This window comes from Achroia grisella, unplaced genomic scaffold, assembly GCF_030625045.1.
Source record: "Achroia grisella isolate CSIRO2021 unplaced genomic scaffold, CSIRO_AGI_Agris_v1 utg669, whole genome shotgun sequence".
NCBI lineage: Eukaryota > Metazoa > Arthropoda > Insecta > Lepidoptera > Pyralidae > Achroia > Achroia grisella.
In genome coordinates this window covers 373,690-395,003 of record NW_026712988.1, presented here as the reverse complement: position 1 = coordinate 395,003, position 21,314 = coordinate 373,690, and the positions used below count along the sequence as shown (strand labels likewise).

At 36.1% G+C, this 21,314-nt stretch overlaps 1 protein-coding gene across 1 annotated transcript; it reads left to right on the top strand.

Moving 5' to 3' along the window:
* Positions 1 to 2,568: 2,568 nt before the first annotated feature.
* On the top strand, positions 2,569 to 20,929 carry LOC131849937 (uncharacterized). Its single transcript, XM_059200068.1, has 7 exons — positions 2,569 to 2,779; positions 14,858 to 14,932; positions 16,467 to 16,601; positions 17,212 to 17,323; positions 18,720 to 18,876; positions 19,474 to 19,530; positions 20,027 to 20,929. Exons 2-7 carry the CDS (start codon positions 14,859 to 14,861, stop codon positions 20,584 to 20,586), a joined length of 1,095 nt encoding a protein of 364 aa, XP_059056051.1. The 5' UTR covers positions 2,569 to 2,779; position 14,858; the 3' UTR covers positions 20,587 to 20,929.
* Positions 20,930 to 21,314: the final 385 nt, after the last annotated feature.

Here is a 21,314-nt window from a genome sequence, read left to right as displayed (position 1 = left end):
GCCAGCCATCACTGCGCTTGACCATATTTTAGGGAACCCAATGAGCCCTTGTGTTCTACTATAATATAAATAGAAAATTTTTTACTGGCGATGCTACAGGATCAGACAGTATACCGTGGTACATACCAACATCAAGTCGATTCAGTCCAATTTTTTTTATTACAATTCCCTTTTAAGAGCATCCCTACGAAAAGCAAAGCTGCTGTAATAAGGAGTAACGTAGGCTACTTTTATTTTAGAAAAATAACGTTAAATTCCACGCGGACGAAGTCGCGGGTATAGCTAGTTATGTGATATAAATTGTATAATGAACACTGATAAGATAATATTATATAGTATAGACGTTAAGTTTATCTTATTCGACTGCCGCGGTGGTTTAGCGGTTTGGTACATGACTTTACGATTGTCGCGGGTTCGATTCCCATCGCTATCTAGCCCCAAGCTAAGCAGAGCTTGTTATGTTATACAATAGTGTTATACTTATCCTTATAATATAAGGTAAAATCCTGCTCGATAAATAGGAAAAATCCTGTACTATAGAATACTAGGTAATTGATATAAATATATTTACATACAGTTTTTTTGTATATATATAATATGCATAAAAACACCCAGACCGATACAAACAATCATAATGAATGCAAATTTTGTACCGTGTGAGGAATGGTACCCGCGACCATCGGATATAAAGCGGTGTGTTAAACAGCTACATCATAAAGACCATCAAGAACGACTTTTTATCAAATCAATCAAACATCATTAACTCATGTAGAGCATTTTAGTCGCTTATGTACGTAAATTTTTTTGTTTTATTATTTTTACCCTACCGTCCAGCTCAGTATAAAGATCCAATTGAGAAGAACTGGCAAGAAACTTGAATAAATTGAATATTTTTTTTACAAGCCAGTTTTTACAATGTTATTTATATAGGTGTCTATGTATAAATATATATATATTATATATATAATTAAATGAAAATCCCGTGCATAAACAATTGATAACAACTGGCAAGGAACTCTTTTCTTTGTGAATTTCTTTTTATCAAAGCCAGTTGTGTATAAATCTGTGTTTATAGGCTCCAGATGACTATGGAAAGTTTTCATGCAAACATACCATTGAAACGGGAGTCTGTTAATGGATTTCTCGCCTTTTCATACAATAAACAATGTTTACTGCATCATTAAATCAAGGATAAGATTACTGTCGCTAGCGGGTGACGTAGTGGGTATATCGCAAGCTTGTGTCTGAAATCGAACTTCGCTCCATCAAGTTTCGAACAAACTTGTGTCTGAAATCGAAACTTCACTCCATCAAGTTTCGAACAAACTTGTGTCTGAAATCGAACTTCACTCCATCGAGTTTCGAACAAACTTGTGTCTGAAATCGAACTTCACTCCATCAGGTTTCGAACAGACTTGTGTCTGAAATCGAACTTCACTCCATCAAGTTTCGAACAGACTTATGTCTGAAATCGAACTTCACTCCATCAAGTTTCGAACAGACTTGTGTCTGAAATCGAACTTCACTCCATCAAGTTTCGAACAAACTTGTGTCGGAAATCGAAACTTTACTTCATCAAGTTTCGAACAAACTTGTATCTGAAATCGAAACTTCACTCCATCAATTTTTTGAACAAACTTGTTTCTGAAATCGATCTCCTCAGTTTCAAGACATTCCATGTGAAGCAAATCTCAAGGTCCTTCGATTCACAAACTTGTGTCTGAAATCGAAACTTTATACAAGGTGCAGATCCATCAATTTTTGAACAAACTTTCCATTTGACCGCATTCAGAAATCAAATCATTGGTAATCGACGTCCATTTGGAGGATGCATCTCTGTGCATTTTCTACCGCATTATCACGGAGGTTCGGACCACACCACCGTACCACCCGCCAGAAACTAAAATACTATCCTGATCATCTGGACGAATGGCGGTCCTCCACATTACGGTTTTCTAGAAACTTTTTACAACGCACAACCACATTATGGAATCACCTTCCAGCAATGGTATTTCCGAACCGATACGATATTGAAACCTTCAAGAAAAGAGCTTATACCTTTTTAAAAGGCCGACAACGTACTTGCAATTCCCCTGGTGCTGCGGGTGGTACAAAGTTTTTTCAAATTCAAATTCAATTCAAATTTGAAAATCATTTATTCATGTGGGACATTTTAGCTGCTTATGAACGTCAATTTTTTTACATTATACTTTTATTTTTTTCCTGCCGTCTAGATCGGTATATAGATCCAATTGAGAAGAACTGGCAAGAAACTCAATTGAATTACTTTTTTTATATAAAGCCAGGTTATTTATATAGGTCAACAGGGTAACAACTATTGCCATGCACGCTCGTCATTCAAGTAATCGTTCAGTGAGTAATAGGCTTCGTTCAGTAAATATGATTTAACAGATGTTTTGAATTTCTCTCTTAATGAGTCTTCACACAGTAGATCGCTCGCTGTACTTTTATTGTACCTATCAATATAATGAGTACTATATAGAATGTTTCAAATAACCTTCTTCCCCTAAACAGAAATCAAACACATTAATCTTTTAGACGATCGAGTGAGCCAGCACCCCTCCACCGCGCATGCGCGGCCCGGCACGCCCTACATACGGCAACTGGCTGAGGCCAGCCATAACTCGCCATTGCTACAACGCACACGTCTTTACCAACGGGATAGTGACTGTGATAACGTGATACCGTGATAGTGTGATGATATAACCGTGATACAATGGATACATAATTTGGGATTGTAGAGAATTACAGCGAACAGGTATGTAGGTCAGACTTGATACGATTATGTGTTGTTACGCATTGTATAGGTAAATAATGCAGTATTTATGCAATAAACACTTGAATTCCTACTGTTTTTTTTTTATTATTTACACAGCAGTTGATGAATGTTTAGAATCTAATGTGCGAGGAATTAAGTGGCTGTCAATTTAAATAAATATCAACCTAAACACACATAATAATAACGTCGCAAATTGGGTTTTTCCGGAAACTTTGTTACGCACTACTACATTGTGAAATGACCTGACAATCTATATATATATAATTTACTAGCTGTACCCCCGACACCGTCCGCGTGGAATTTAACTTTACTTTTCTAAAATAAAATATTTTTTCTAAAATAAATGTAGCCTAAGTTACTCCTTCTTACATCAGCTACCTTCCAATAAACGTCCCGTCAAAATCGGTCCAGCCATTTCAGATATTAGCCCGAACAAACTGACAGACAGACAGACAAAATTAGTAAAAATGTTATTTTGGTGTATGTACCGTATTTATACTTATAGGCATGTAGTAAAAAACAGTTATTTCAATATTACAAACAGACACTCCAATTTTATTTATATGTTTTATATAATTATTGTATGTACAAGTGTGTTTATAACAGAGTTGCCAACCATCTGTTATAAATACAGTAGTACATACAATAAACTAGCTGACACCACGTGTTGCTGTGGCTAAGGTTCTTGAATTAAATAATATTGCGACTATAAATTGAGATGTAAGCTATCCTATCTTTCAAGTTGGATCAAATTGCACACAATGTGCAAATCCAATTTGCAATCGGTTCAGTAGTAGAGTCCGGACGGGACGGGCGGACAAACAACGTGACACGTAATTTTTATATATAAAGATTAACATGGATTCTGTTTACAGCAGAAGTTCTCAAACTTTTTTGAGTCGTAGACCCCCTGCCAGATTCTGTTTAGAGCAGAGGTTCCCAAACTTTTTTGAGTCGTAGACTTGCCTTATTTTTCGGTATTGGGTAGACCCCCCATTGTTAGCTGCTATTGATTTTATGTAAATTTCTAACTGCAGTAAAGTTTAGTGTTAAGAACATAAAGTAAAATCAAGATGGCCGCAGTCGTAGACCCCTTGCAGTTTGTCATAGACCCCTGGGGGACTTAGAGTGTAGGAATTTCGTAGATGACTCATTCCATATTTTACAATAGCCAAAAGCATACAAACATCTGTCAGTTGATTAGTACAAAAGGTTTTTACTTTCATCACTGTGCATCATTTTTCCTCCCCCTTACTTGGTTTTGTATAATATTTATAATAATATCTCTCTGTACTCTTGTCAGTTTGTACTAAATTTGCAAGAAAAATATTCGAATGTCTTCATCATTACATAGTATAAAATAAAGTCACTGTCGTTGTCTGTCCGTCCCTATGTACGCTTAAATCTTTAAAACTATGCAACAGATTTTGAAGCGGTTTTTTTTAATAGATAAAGTGATTCAAGAGGAAGGTTTATATGTATAATACATGAACACCCGCGCGAAGCCGGGGCGAGTAGCTAGTATAAAATATGAAGAAAAAGCTTATTATAAAATTGAAGAATTTATAAATGATAATAATGTTTTTGTAGAAAATATCTAATTTAAAATTCATAGCGCTGACAATGTTATCTTATTGAACAGAGATTAAGTGCGTAGCGGTTTCTATGTTGATTGTCGCATACCTATTCCTTGTTAATGGTGTAGGTGTGCTATGCACACACACATACATATTGTTAATACAGAGATTGAATTACATCGCGTGGCACAGCGCACAAGTCAGATATACGATGTAGTCCCGTATCGCCGCATTACAATCGTGATAAAATATAAATGTATTTTCATTTGGTAAAGCTCATGACACCACACCAGAACACGCGATATATATGGATAGGAGAACCTTCCATTCATAGTACATAAGTGATATCCCAGACCTGTGAAAGTGGTGACCCGCGAATTTAGTGGTGTGAACTTTACGATATATTATATACTACTATATATTACTTCATACTAGCATAATGAATCCACAAACGTCACAATCAGCTATACAAGCAGTGCAAGAACAAACTTCCGAGCTAGCGCAGATTACATCTTCAAGAATACCGAATTCTGGCAAGAACAACCCAGGCTATGGTTTGTACAGCTGGAAGCCGCACTCGCCAACCAGAAGCTCGGAGATGAGTCTAAATACCAGCTCGTCACGTCGAAATTAAACAGAGAAGTAATCGGACAGGTACGTGACATATTGTTAAATCCTCCCGACACAAAAAAATACGAAATACTTAAGCAAAGACTAATAAACATTTATGAAGAGTCTGAAAACAGACAAATTCAGAAATTACTCAATGAAGACAAAAAACCGTCGCAATTATACCGTCGGATGAAAAACCTGTTAGATTTCCTTCAGAGACATTAAGAATATTGTGGACAGGACATCTGCCAGCTCACGTGCGTGCAGTTTTAACTGTGATTCATATGGAGAAGCTAGCAGTCATAGCAGACAAGGTCATGGAAAACATAGGGCAAGTAGCTGAAATATCACATACTGCCCAGACCACTCAATATGCTAGTAGAACAAATAGCGAAACTGACACTACAGGTCAATAGGCTGGCGTCAAGGCCAAGTTTCCATTTATCCAGGAGCCGCGATCGTTCAAGGTCACACTCACGGGCAAGATCTCAGCGACGCGACAAAAACAGTCCTTGGCTATGTTTTTATCATTTTCGTTACAAAGAAGATGCAACGAAGTGTATAAAACCATGTAACTGGAAGGATAAAACTAATCAGGAAAACTAAATACCGTGCAGGCTGCGGCGGGCGACTGTACGGCAAATTTCAGTATATTTGTGTAACTGACAGACACAGTGGACTAAAATTTTTAGTGGACACAGGAGCTAATATATCAGTGTTACCAATAAGTAAACAATATTCGAAGTGCTCAAATAATGGTGAGAAATATAAGTTATATGCAGCTAACGGTTCAGTAATAAAGACATATGGTATGCATACTCTAATATTAAATCTAAATCTAAGAAGACCATATAGATGGACATTTGTAATTGCCGACGTTAAGCAGCCCATTTTAGGTGCTGATTTTCTTTCTTATCATAAGTTAGTGGTAGATTTAAGTACCAAAAGATTGATAGATAGTGTAACAAATTTAAATATTATTGGTAGTATAACTAATTGTCGTGAGCCATCGGTTAAAACTATTGACGAGAATCATGTATATAGCGACATATTACGTAATTATCCTAACATAACTAAACCCGCAAATTTTAATGAAATTAACCCTAACAGTATTGTATTTCACCACATAGAGACCTCTGGAACTCCAGTATATGCCAGACCTTTGCCGCCGGATAGATACGCGAAGGTAAGAGATGAATTTAAGAGGGAATCTGCAGGCCATCAAAGAGCGAGTGGGCAAGTCCACTACACGTCGTGGCAAAGAAAAACGGCAGCTTGAGACCCTGTGGTGACTACAGAGGCCTTAACGCTATTACAAAGCCGGACCGTTACCCGTTGCCCCGGCTGCAGGACTTCACATATCTGCTGGCAGGTAAGAAGTGGTACAGTCATTTGGATATTTCTAGAGCCTACCACAATATACCTGTAGCTCAGGAAGATATCGAAAAAACCGCCATCATAACACCTTTTGGACTTTTCGAGTTCCCACGCATGAGTTTTGGTCTAAGAAATGCCGCGCAGACATTTCAAAGATATATGAATACAGTGGTTCTCAAAGATTTAGATTTTTTATTTTGCTATATTGATGACGTCATCATCGCAAGCGAAAACGAAACACAACATCGCAAGCATTTAAAATCAGTTTTTCAACGTTTTAACGAGTACGGAATTACTATTAATCTTTCGAAATGCGAGTTTGGTAAACAAGTAGTAGAATTTTTAGGGTACAAGGTTTCGAGTGAAGGTATCAGACCTCTTGAAGATAAGGTCAATGCCATCACCGAATTTCCTAAACCGGAAACAGTAGATCAACTTAGGAGATTTTTAGGTATGGTCAATTTTTATAGAAGTCATTTACCACACGCGGTAGAATATCAGTCCGAATTAAATAATTATTTAAGCACAGCTAAACGTAAAGATAAGACAAAAATTAACTGGACTAATAAAGCAGAACAAGCATTCGATACGTGTAAGCAAAGTTTGAAAACCGCTGCCTTGTTATCGCATCCACTACCAGACGTCCCGTTATCGCTTATGACGGACGCCTCTATACATGCGTAGGCGCTGTATTACAACAGAGAGTGAATAATAATTGGAAACCTTTAGGATACTTTTCAAAAAAATTAATGCCATCGCAACAAAAGTATAGCACTTACGACCGCGAGTTACTTGCTATTTATATGGCCGTAAAACATTTTAGGAATATGCATGAAGGTCGTAAATTAATTATATATACAGACCATAAACCGTTAACTTTTGCTATTGATAAATTAGGGAATAATAACGAAACACCTAGAAGAACAAGACAACTAATTTTCATTAGTGAGTTTACTAATGATATTAGGCATATAACAGGAAACGATAATATAGTCGCCGATTCATTGTCACGTATAGAAACAATAAACTGTCCAACAATTATCAACTATGTCGATCTAGCGAATTCGCAGAAAACCGACGACATGTTATTGCAGTTGTTACACGATACCAACACGAGTATAAATTACAAAACTGTTTACATACCTAACTGTGACTTACCTATTTATTGTAATGTTATTAACAACGAATGTAGACCTTATTTACCAGAAAAATTTAGGAGATTAGCTTTCGATTCTATTCATGACATTAGCCACCCAGGTATTCGTACGTCACGAAAAATGGTGACTAAGAGATATTTCTGGCCTAGTATGAATCGCGACATTAACTTGTGGGCTAAGACCTGCATACATTGTCAAAAATCGAAGATAGGTCGTCATACTATAGCAGGATTAGGTAATTTTGATACCTGTAATCGATTTGAACATATTCATGTAGACCTTATAGGTCCTTTGCCGATAACCGACGAAGGTTATAGATATTGTTTAACAATGATAGATCGATTTACTAAATGGCCGGAAGCCATACCAATTAAAGATATGACCGCTGAAACGGTCGCTAAAAACGTTTATGACCACTGGATCGCTCGTTTCGGTTGTCCAATTAAGCTTACCAGTGACCAGGGTCGTCAGTTCGAAAGTACATTATTTACAGAGCTTATGAAATTGTTAGGTATCAAAAGACAACGTACTACTCCTTATCATCCACAGAGCAATGGGATGGTAGAGAGATGGCATAGGTCGCTAAAAACTTCTCTTACAGCACGCCTTAGTTCTAAAGGGCATAGCTGGGTTGACGAGTTATCCACAGTAATGTTAGGTTTACGTAACGTATGCAAAAGCGATAGTTCTGTAACACCAGCAAATCTTGTGTATGGATCATCACTTAGGTTGCCTGGAGATTTTTACGGGACAGACCTACGCATACACGATAAAAATGAAGGTACGTATTTAGATAAGTTAAGGAATATTATTAATAGTTGTAAGCCGAAAACGCGTGTCTTACGCGATTCTCGTACAATATTTGTACACGATGACTTACAAAAATGTAATTATGTTTTTGTTAGGAATGACGCAGTTCGCAAACCTTTGCAACCACCATACGAAGGTCCTTACCGTGTCATTCAAAGGAATAATAAAGTGTTTATATTAGATATGCCTAACAGAAATAATGTTTCGATTTCTATAGATCGTCTTAAACCAGCGTATATATTAAATGAAACCGATACAATTTCAGATAATATTACGCAAGACATAGTATCGAAAAATACTACCGCTCCTTGCAATATTAGTCACAACGTGTCACAACCAAATACCGACTCCGCGAAAAGGACACGGAGTGGTAGACTAGTTAAAAAACCAGTACGGTTCGATGATCAATGACAATACTATACTTACTATTTTTATGTTATATTGTAATTTTTTATTTTTAGTGGAATAAGCATGTTTTTATTATTTTCTTTTACCTATTCTTAATACTATATAACAATGTTAATGTGACAAATCGCTATCGCTAAGTATAACTAATAAACTCATACCTTTCTTACAACATTGTATGCTCGATAAAATTGTATTTTCGCTAAACAAGCAAATGTATTGTTATAATTCTAGAGCAAAACTATTATTCTCATACGATGTTACTCAATTATATTTTTTATATGTCATTAGCAATAATTTTCTATTACTATATTTTTACGAACAAATTTACACTTAAATTCTAATTCATTATATTTGATTGTACATGTTATTCAAACAGCAGATTTAGCAAATATTAATTATATAAAAGTTGAACAGAATATTTAATAATTCACAATACTTAGTTATATTTTCGAGTACGCAAATTGATTACGCATATTTATATTATATGTAAAATGGGAAAGTACCATAGTAAAGAAACTAAGGAATTTGACAGCCAGGTAGAGATGTTACAATCGCAGAATCAAATCATACACGAGGACAACAATAGAACGCTTTTTATCTGCTGCATAGTAATTGGAATTTTGGGAGTCATAATTCTATATATACTGTTGAACCGCTGTCGTGGTCACTTCAAATCCTACATACAAAAAGAAATAGCAGCCGCGGATTTAAAATCAAACAGAGTACAGAATGCTGTTGTGTAATTAGAGTTCATAATGTATCCGGTCAACATTCGTAAAAAATCCTTATCGAAGACTATGTGTAATAAGAATCCAGTGTCGAATTCCGGTGTCAGCATACAATGAATATTGTTTAAATGTTTGTTAGTAAGAATAAGTTGTACCGATTTGAAATAAGATTTGTAATGTGTTTATTTCACAGATTTATTTTATTTTTTTTGAAAATTTAGTTTGTAAAATTTTGAGGGGGGAGTATTGTAGGTGTGCTATGCACACACACATACATATTGTTAATACAGAGATTGAATTACATCGCGTGGCACAGCGCACCTACTACACGTCCCTCCCCAGTCAGATATACGATGTAGTCCCGTATCGCCGCATTACAATCGTGATAAAATATAAATGTATTTTCATTTGGTAAAGCTCATGACACCACACCAGAACACGCGATATATATGGATAGGAGAACCTTCCATTCATAGTACATAAGTGATATCCCAGACCTGTGAAAATGGTAATCTAATTAAAACAACATTTATTTAAAAGAACAACACACAAGTTTCTTGGTCATTCTTCTTGTAATGAGTCTGCATTCCGAATGAGCGGTAGAATCAAAAAACTTCGTCCGCGTGGAATTTAACTTTATTTTTCTAAAATAAAAGTAATCTAAGTGACTCCTGATTACATCAGTTACCTACCAAAAAAGTCCCATCAAAATCGGTCCAGCCATTGGTCAGAGATTAGCCGGTACAAACCGACAGACAGACAGACAAAAATCGTATGAAATGTTATTTCGGTGTACGTACCGTATTTATATTCATATGCATGTAGTAAAAAACGGTTATTTCAATATTACAAAACAGATACCACGTATGACGACCTCGGTGGTCCAGCGGTCTCGTACACCGCTTTACGACCGATGGTCGCGGGTTCGATTCCTCGCACGGCACAAACATTTGTATTCATGAGTATGATTGTTTGTATCGGTCTGGGTGTTTTCTATATATAATATGTATGTATTTACAAAAAAAATATCTATGTATTTGTATCAGTTATCTAGTACCCATAACACAAGCTTTAGCTAGCTTAACTTGGGTCTAGATGGCGCTGTGTGAATTGTCCTAAGATTATTATTATTATTATATATATTATATCTCCCTTTTTACGGGGGTAATATATTCAAACACGCGGGTTATTATTTTTTTTTTTTTATTTTCCAAAAATTCTCATCTCCCCTCTTAAGGAGAGGAGATGGCAACATACCCCCGGCATTATTATTATTAGATACTTCAATTTTATTTAAATGTATAGATTACTTAAATTAAGTTTATTTGAATAGAGATTATTTCTATTTCTATTCGAATCACTTTGCTTTATATATTTGATTCTCAATTGGTAGATGTATTGATATCTGTTTCTGTTATCGTATAGACATGTCACTGTCCCAAATTACGGACGAGTATGTAATCTGTTAACGAGTAAATTATTGACTCTTTAACTACCTCATTCGGTGTATATAATATAATACCTACAGTAGACGAGGAAGTTGTAGTAATCTATATTATATAACTCAAAGGTGACTGACATAGTGATCTATCAACGCACAAACCAAACCACTGGACGGATCAGGTTGAAATTCGGCATGCAGGTAGATGTTATGACGTAGGCATCCGCTAAGAAAGGATTTTGATTAATTCTACTCCCAAAGGGATAAAATAGGAGATGAAAGTTTGTATGAAACTTAACTAACTGAGACTTTGCATGCATAAAGCTACTATGACGTAGGCATCCCCTAAGTAAGGATTTTGATAAATTCCACCCCTAAGGGGATAAATTAACGCGAGCGAAGCCACGGGCAAAAGTTAGTGTCGATATATAACCCGTGGAGTAGTTAGGTAACAAAGAGCCCTGTAGCAAATAAAAAATAGGGCTCCATTGCTGAGCAGTACAAGTTTATTAAAACGCACATATCGCCATCCGTCAAATAGACAACACTGCCAACCAACAGAAAGAATTTAGAGGAATTCAGAAGGTATAGCTATCGAATTTCTCTCAACTGAGTTGAAATGATTAAAGTCATTCATTTCATTTATTTTGAAAATGGGAGAAATTTACAAAAGTTCAGTTCGATCGAGATTTTCTAGTAAGGGTTCGTGGGTCCCCTGAGCTTGAGGACCCCGTGTACTGCTCCAACTAGTACTTAGGTAGCTACGCCACTGTATATAAGCTCATTGCTAGCAATGTACTATGTCAGGTATGATCACCACGCGATTTCCCCTAGAAACCATCATGTTAAATTTCTGGTAATTTACCTCGAAGGGCTAATTGGCCTGACTTCATACTTATCTTATCTTCCTCCACTGGTGCCCTGCCAGCGTATACCGTACCGTACAGCGCAGGCGGGTGCACCATATCATAATCATCCAAATACCTACAATAGTGATTCCTCCTGAAATATCGTGATAAGTTCCTGATGAATTTACCACGATGTGCTAACTGGCACGACCTCATGCTCATCTTATCTTCCTCCACTAGTGCAGGTGCAGTATTCCATTATCACAACAACACCATTCGCTCTATTCGCACGACCAGAAAATGTTTACTTCATATCCCGGCTCATTTGTCCGGTTTCGTCCACTATTCTTTCGCCGTTCAGGCTATCAAATTTGGATCGACTTACCCCTTGATATCAAGACCGCCATGAGTAAGTTTTCCTTAAAGCGTAAATTGCGGGAATACTATTCCAGCATGTAACTTTTCTATTATGTAGAATAGTTCCATTTTATCTTTTTGCGTGACTCATTGTTATTTGTACATCTTTTCTATGTTATACTTGCTGAATTTGTTTTTTTTTGTTATGTTCTATCTGCTGTTGCTATTTCATTGTCAGACTATTAAGTATGTTATATGATATGTATATGGTATATTTAGGTATGTATTTTATTCATATTTATCTATAGCTTTATATATATTGTATGTATTTGTATATGTATGTTTACATGTACTTACGTTTAGTAAATATATATTATTTATGACATAGGTATTATTTTTCTTATTGATTACATTTGCACCGCCTACAGTTTCTCTGCACAACCTGTGGTTGACTGGTAGAAAATGCCGTAAGACGTTAAGTCCGCCATATGTACTTTTACCTTGGTATTTTGTGCATTGTTATATAAATAAATAAATAAATTATCATTCATATGAAAAAGACCTACAATAAAGAGGAGGGATTGTTAGTAATGTGTATTTATAACCTCATTGTAGTAATATACTACTATATGTTAAGCACCACGAGTTTCCCCTGGAAACCATCGTGATAGATTCTTAGTGAATTTGTTACGAATGGCTAACTGACCTGACATCATGCTCATCTTATCTTCCTCCACATGGTGGTGTTCAAGTATATTTACAGGCGACGGTTACCACTTACCATCAGGTGGACCGTCATTGTCATTCCAACTAAGTACATTTAAAAATAGCTGTCATCCTCCACTTTGATCGCGTGGAATTTTTTTTATATTAAAAAAATATTTTTTCTAAAATAAAAGTGGCTTAAGGTATTGCTTACAACATTGGCTGTCTGAGAGTGAGTCCCGTCAAAACCGAGGGCACAGCGAGTTTAATTGTTACATAGTATAAAACAAAGTCATCTAAATTCAAATGTATGCTTAAATTTTTAAAACTACGCAACGGATTTTGATTCGGTTATATTTAATAGATAGAGTGATTCAAAAGGAAGGTTTATATATATACTCGTGCGAAGCCCGGGCGAGTAGCTAGTATATGTATATAAGGGAACAGACAGCGGTTGCGACTTTGTTTTACACTATGCAAATTTTCAATGTGTCTGCAGCAAAATAGCGATGTTCTTGTTTGCGTAACTTCCCTAAGTTATTATTACGTTCTTTTACCTATAGTATAACCTTGTTTATATACATACGTATATGCAGACCGGAAACCGCAGGGAAACCAATTTACTAATAATGTACCTAAACTAACTGCAACATTAATCACAAACAACAGTCATCATACATTGTTTATGAATAAATTACCGATTAAAATTAATTAGAATATATTTGCAGCTTTTCTATACCAATTCTTAGGCTGGATTCCACCATACGTAGTATAAACACGTTCAAGGAAACGGAGTTCAGCGTAAACTCGAAAAAGAACGACGTTGATCTCGTTTTACTTTAAATGTAATTCACCAGCATTATACAGATCGCGTTTACCAAAATTAAGTTTAGATTTTCATTCGTTCAGTGTTACACGCTCTTAAAATCATATTTGATGTAATGGGTAATTTAAACTAAAATAATTTTAAGAAATATTTGTAATTCAATACTGTGATATGTAGGATAAGTTTTATAGCTTTTAAAAATTGGAGTGTCAGTTTGTAATTTCAAATTAACAGCTATGCACTAAGTGTACATAAACGTACATACGGTACATACATCTGAAAAATATTTTTAAAAATGTTCCTTCTTTTTTATTGCTAATTTCTAAAACGGCTGGTTCGAATTCAAAAATTCTTTTCGCGTTGGATAGCTGAAGAGTTTGTTTGTTTGAACGCGTTAATCTCAGGAAACTACTGATTCGAATTGAAAAATATTTGTTGTGTTGCATAGTTCATTTGTCGAGGAAGGCTTTAAGCTATATAACATTACGCTACGACCAATAGGAGCGGAGCTGCAATGAAAAATATTGCAAATGGTGGGGAAGTGAAACGCAGACGAAGTTGCGCAGGTCAAAGTAGAATATGATAGAGCAATACCCTGTAGATAATAACATAACACCTACTATCTTATTAATTACCTATGTCACTGCCTCTTGACATATTGTATCTAATGAATGATGATTCTGTACTGTGATATTTACCATTATAATAATATTCTCAGGAATCTCATGATTATATATATACATATTATATATAGAATACACCCAGACCATAAAAACAATCGTAGTCCTTAATATAATAATAATAGTAATAATTTCAGGACAATTCACACAGCGCCATCTAGACCCAAGTTAAGCTAGCTAAAGCTTGTGTTATGGGTACTAGATAACTGATACATATACATAGAATTAGAATTAAGCATTTTTTACTACATGCATATGAATATACATACGGTACATACACCAAAATAACATTTTTTACAATTTGTGTCTGTCTGTCTGTTTGTGACGGCTAATCTCTGAAATTGCTGGACCGATTTTGTCGGGACTTTTTCTTAGCAGGTAGCTGGTGTAATAAGGAGTAACTTAGGCTACTTTTATTTTAGAAAAAATAAAGTTGAATTCCACGCGAACGAAATCAATGGTACAGATAGTAATAAATAAAATATTTAATAATATATAATGTACTAAACTCGGAATTGTATGGTGTTCCAGAATGCAGCCAACGACGAAACCAACCTGGCTGACATGGCCCGGCTGGGACGACGGCAGGCGGGAACAACCCGACAGGTATTCACAGCAAATTACATGTTTTTTTTATACTACGATGGTGGTAAGTGATCCATCAATCTGACTGATTGATCTTCCTAATATTAATAACGCGAAAGTTTGTTAGTATAAATTCAAAAATCATTTATTCATGTAGGACATTTCAGCCGGTTATGAACGTAAAGTTTTTACATTATAATTAATTTTCCCTACCGTCCAGTTCGGTATATAGATACAATTCAGAAGAACTGGCAAGAAACTCAATTGAATAACTTTTTTTTCAAAAGCCTGTTTATTTACAATGCATAGGTATTTATTAGGTGTCTATGTCTAACATTAAATGAAAATCCCGAACATGAAAACTATTGCCATGCACGCTCGTCATTCAAGTAATCGTTTAGTGAGTAATAGGTCTTGCTCAGTAAATATGATTTAACAGATATTTTGAATTTATTTAAGGGTAATTCCAATATATCCTTTGGTATCTTATTGTAAATTTTTATACCTATTCCCATAAAAGACCTATTGACTTTTTCTAAACGATACTTGGGGACAGCAAGTTTGTCTTTATATCTAGTATTAATATTATGAATATTGCTGTTTTTTTGAAATACATAAGTCAAGATTTTTATGAACATATAGGATATTTGAATATATAAATTGAGAAGCAACGGTGAGAATATTTGCCTCTTTGAATTTCTCTCTTAATGAGTCACGACTCTTCATACAGTAGATCGCTCGAATGGCACGTTTTTGTAATATGAATATATTTTTAATATCTGCCGCTTTTCCCCATAATAATATTCCATAAGAGAGTAAACTATGAAAATAACTAAAATATACCAATCTAGCAGTATCAGTATCAGTATACTGTCTAACCTTACGCACGGCAAAAGCTGCTGAACTCAGTTTCGCTGCAAGATAATTGATAGACGGATGGATACTTCTTACTCTTTCACGCACGGGTTTTGATGAAACTATACAATAATATAACTTATACATGAGAATAACACATAAACAGCCAGAAATAATGACGATAATGATAGAATAGAATAGAATAGAAAATCATTTACTCAAATAAACTTAATTTAAGTACTTTTGAACAGTTAGTTATCATTGTTTTAATCTACCGCTCATTCGAAAAGCAGTCTCATCACAAGAACGAGAAAGAAACTTGCGCGTTGCTCTTTTAAATAATCATTGTAACTTTATATTTTCAATTCGAAACGTGCGAATACAAACCAGCTACTAACACTAATTTATTAGAGTCAGATATTAAATACACAATAAGATTAAATCAGTAGTAGTGATAACAGCAGACCAGTCTCTACAAGCAGCACTCGTTCACGAGTATGACGTATGAGCAAGCCATCACTGCGCTCGACCATATTTTAGGGAGCCCAATGACTCGGCCCACCTTGCCGCCACATGTCTGCACATTTTAGTGAGCATGACTACTCAAGACACTAGACCATGTCATATCTACTTAAAATTGCTATATGGTAGTGGACACAGACTGAATTGATGATGAAATAAATATTTGTCTATCACACAGATACCACAGGAGACGAATGCGGCTCACGCTGCACGACCTGAGGGATCTTCAGCTGCAGGCGTTCCTCGACTGGTCCCACCTGCCTCGCCAGGAGATAGCTCTCTACACGCCCAAGCAACTGCGACAACTCATCAGGTCTTTATAGTCTTTTAAACGTTCATCATTAACAGATGGCCTCGGGGAGGAAGAGAATTGTTAGTAATGTGGACTCATGATCCCATTACTAGCAATGTACCATATCAGGTTGGTCTCCACGCGGTTCTGGAAACCATCGCGATAAATTCCTGGTGAATTTGTCACGATGCGTTCACTGACCTCATGCTCATATTATTATCCTCCACTGGTGCCCTACCAGCGTATACCGTTATAACAACCGGGTGCATCATTCCATTATCATCCATAAAAACATTGCCTTACTTCGGACAGTCGCAGGTTTGATTCCTCACACGGCACAAACATTTGTATTTACCAATACGATTGTATCAGTCTGGTTTATTCTTAAAAACTTAACTTTGACCGATCGCAATTTTTTTGGGTGGTAAACGATGGAGGCCGAAGTTCGACCTTCGATGAAAATTTGGTCTCAATCTGTCAAGCCTTTTCGGACGAGTATCGTTACAAAGAGTGCAAATCTGATCTCTAAGATCTCAAATACATTTATGGAGGCTGAAAGGACTAGTTATATAACAAATATTAGTTCAATATCAAATTATATTGTAATATAATGATATTATAATATTCTCAGAGCGGAGAACTTCAACTCAGAGTTAGGAGTCCCCTTCCCCACATCAGACGGCTCCTGGCGCCAGGATCGGTACCCTCTCGACACAGGACCTTGGAGTTTGTCCGATTTACAGGTATGCCATACATATCACCACTAGAAATATAACTATATTCTATTAAATCATTTAAGAGAGGTAGACTGTAAAGAGGTACCCAAACTTAGTGCCACTTACTTCAGCTGCTGAGTTTGCAGTATTTCGCTGGTAGGTTGTAGATTATAAATACATACCAATAGGCAATAAAGTCTTTACACGTACGTTTCACATGGCTTTCAAGTAGGAAAGAATGAGCTTTTGAATGTACATCAATAGAAAGAGAAAGACCACGTGCGCTGCCAGTGAGTGCATTCCCGTGTTCTTCAATCGTGCGTGCTTTAACGCCTTTGTAGAATAATTAATTATCATTGCAAAATGGCGAATATCTAACAATGAAGCAAGGACTGTATCATTTCAGTGCCTATTAAAAAAATATTGCACAGATTATATTTACCAAAGACAGGTTTAAGATTTATAAATCTGTGCAATAAGATTATAAATCATCATCATCATATTTACCAAAGACAGGTTTAAGATTTATAAATCTTAAACCTGTCTTTGGTTGGTTGGTATGTATAATAAGTATAGTGTTGCAATATTTTTATTAATAGGCACTGAAATGATATGAATCATACTCGCGAATGAACAAACAAAATTCAAAATTAAAAAATCATTTATTCATGTAGGACATTTTAGCCGCTTATGAACGTCAAATTTTTACATTATAATTTTATTTTTTCCCTACCGTCCAGTTCGGTATATAGATCCAATTGAGAAGAACTGGCAAGAAACTCAATTGAATTACTTTTTTTTTAAAGCCAATTTATTTACAATGTATTTTTATATAGGTGTCTATGTCTAACATTAAATGAACAAAGAAAATAGTAAAATGTAATCCCTCACGATTGCGCGCGCTAGCTTTCCCGCGCTAAATCGCATGCGTGTATGATCAAGCGTGAAAGAATGTGTAGACTAAAGTCATCTATTAAAAACTTTCTTTGTTCCGTAGTCAGATGTGTGCCATTTTACAATGATAATTTGCGATCGGTTGGCATTTCATGTATGAATGTGAGCGGTCTTTCTCGTCCTCTTTGTCTCCTGCACATTCAAAGTCCACCTCCGCTCGATCCCCCGTCCAATTCAAACGGGAATCGAAATTAAGACGGCCTGAGCCGAGGTTCGAATCTCTAGCGTACCCTCAGACTAGTCGTGTTCGTCAGGCGGGAGTTGGCCTTCAGCCGCTCCATAAGTCCTTCCGTAGGTTTGGAGTATCATCTGCACTCGTCCCCTATCGTCCGGTGCAGCCGTAAAGACCAGCTGCGGCCATCAGCATTAGAGTAGACCGAAAAAAAAGCGTGAAAGCCAATGCTGAAAAAGGCAGCTAATTCCACTTATGTCATTAACTGCGTTTACACGTGAGAGTGTGTGGTTGCAGCACATCCGGCTGGAGACTGCGCCGCGGGACGTGTCGGGCGCGGAGGCGGGGCGGCGCGGGGAGGGGCTGGCGCGCGGCTGGCTGGCGGGCGCGGTGCTGCTGGCCGTGCTCGTGCTGCTCGTGCGCGCCGTCGAGAAGTGCCTCCACAGGAAGTTCCGTGAGCATCCCCACTTAACCTACTTGTACCAACTCTCGGAAATTAAGACCAATATTGCGACAGTGGAAGTCTTGAAAATTAGGGCCAATATTGTGACGTTGGAATCCTTGAAAATTAAGGCCAATATTACGACAGTGAAAGTCTTGAAAATTAGGACCAATTTTGCGACAGTGGAAATCTTGAAAATTAGAGCCAATATTGCGACAGTGGAAATTTCTAAAATTAGGGCCAATATTGCAATTGTGGAAATCTCTAAAATTTGGACCAATATTGCGACAGTGGAAGTCCTGAAAATTAGGGCCAATATTGCAAGTGCAATGGCCGGCTGATGAAGTTTCTCGGGCGTCGACATTATATCCGTGACGTTCAAAATAATCTTTTTTTTTTGTTTCGACTCTGTAGACTATTAATGTGTGGAAGATATCATTCATTTTTTTGTGCTCTTGTTGGTGGTGCTTCTACTTTTTACTACCATTTTCCATCATTCTATTTAAGGGTTGACACTTCGAGAGGATTCTAACCTTTTTATTTATCTTATTGCTGTATACTATATCTTGGTCTTCACTTTCTTGTATTACATATTTTTTTCTTTTACAGTAAGAAGCCGCCGACGTTCAGCAGAATGGCCTGCCGCTAACGTTTTAGCTACTAGTAGTGAGTATACAGTTAAATTATCACCTACACTTTCATTAAGCAGTATCTAAGCGTAGTATTTGTCAATGTTAGAAATTTATTTTTTATTAAAGTTTAACAGTAACTACAGCAATATGCTATATGGGAATTGCTCTATCCGGAAAGATTTTCTCTTCCGTATATTGTTATACTTAAAAATATTCCTATTCTTGAAGTGTTAATGGTTATAGAATAAATGCAAATTCATCAACTTGCGTGTTTACAGCTTGTAAAGTCTACACTATCTGATACACAATATCACTCAAAGTTTAAATAGTTTACAGAATTTATAACATCTACGGATTCTTTATTTTATAATTCACGACAGACACGACAGTAAATAACAATTGCATAACTATATATTCTATATATCATAGTTTCTACTTCTCAGTAAATCTCTAAAAATTTCAATTATGTACATTAAAACGAACAGTTACTTATTAATATTAGATATTATAGCAATAACTTTAACTTACAGATCAACCACCGAGCGATATAAATATTCCATCTGATGGATTGCACTCAGAAAATAACCAAGATGTCTTAAATAATGACCTACCTCCGCCTTACTCCGAATGTGCCACAGTCTCCACCGTTTCCGGAATTGGAGCCAATAAGATTTACCACGAGGAACCGCCTCCACCCTACTCTGCGTGCCATGTTGGCTTCTCAAACCCTAAAGACGGTATACCTACCGTTCATTTTTACAACAGACGGAGAGAGAACATATTTGAAAATAATATGGAAGCTGGGCCCAGCAGTGATCAAAATACTGGACAAAACAATAGTGTAACTGCAGGATTAAATTCTGATACCGTAAATATTGGTTGTGATCAAAGTGATACAAATACTGAACTCGTTTTTGAGAACGGTAGAATAATAGAAAGAGAAGGAGGTGTTAGACGTAATGAAGATAATATACCTGATGAGACAGCAAGAAATGTAGAAGAGATACCACAAGTTCGTGTGGAGGACAGCAATGCTGATGTTGTTATACCTATCAACGCTGAAACTATACCTGATATGGTACCTGTATAAAGATACTCAAGTAAAACTAAGTTATTAGATGCAATACAAGATACAGTAATGGTTCTATTCTGTGGTATTAAAGTATTTTTGTACATTTTCCAAGTGGAATGACGTAAATCTCATAGTATAAATTTGAAATATTATAGTAAGTATTTACTCTATTTCCAAACTAATAAATTACAACCAAATATATGAAATAATTTTTGATGATATTGAAATTATTAGACATTCCCCACAAAGTAGTGTAGTTGTAGTACACAAAACTCATGTACAATATATTTGTAAAGCTACGTAGATCTTTCCAATACTTCACTAGTATAAGATAGAGGTACCTATTGCTTATATAGTATATTTTTAAAATAAAATAACAAATAAACTTTGCGTGCTTTATTTTACATTATTACTACATAAATACTATAAGATACATTATCAAATTAGGTGTTATTTTGCGGAAGTCAATTCCCTTAATGGATTTATATTATTTTGTTTAATTCTGCTACCTACGCTAGCATGTGTGAGAGCACAAATATACAGTTCGGAAACCTGACCACCGCTACTGGAAGCGTTACAACCTTCTTTATTGGTGATCAAATTCCGACCGTTATTGAGTGTACATTGCGTGTATATTGCGACACGTGTTTCGTCTCTGAACGAGGCAGTAGGCAATGGATAGAGTTAGGATATAGTTTGGAAGCCTAGTGTTGACCAAAATGTTTGTGGAATTACACATGCTAATC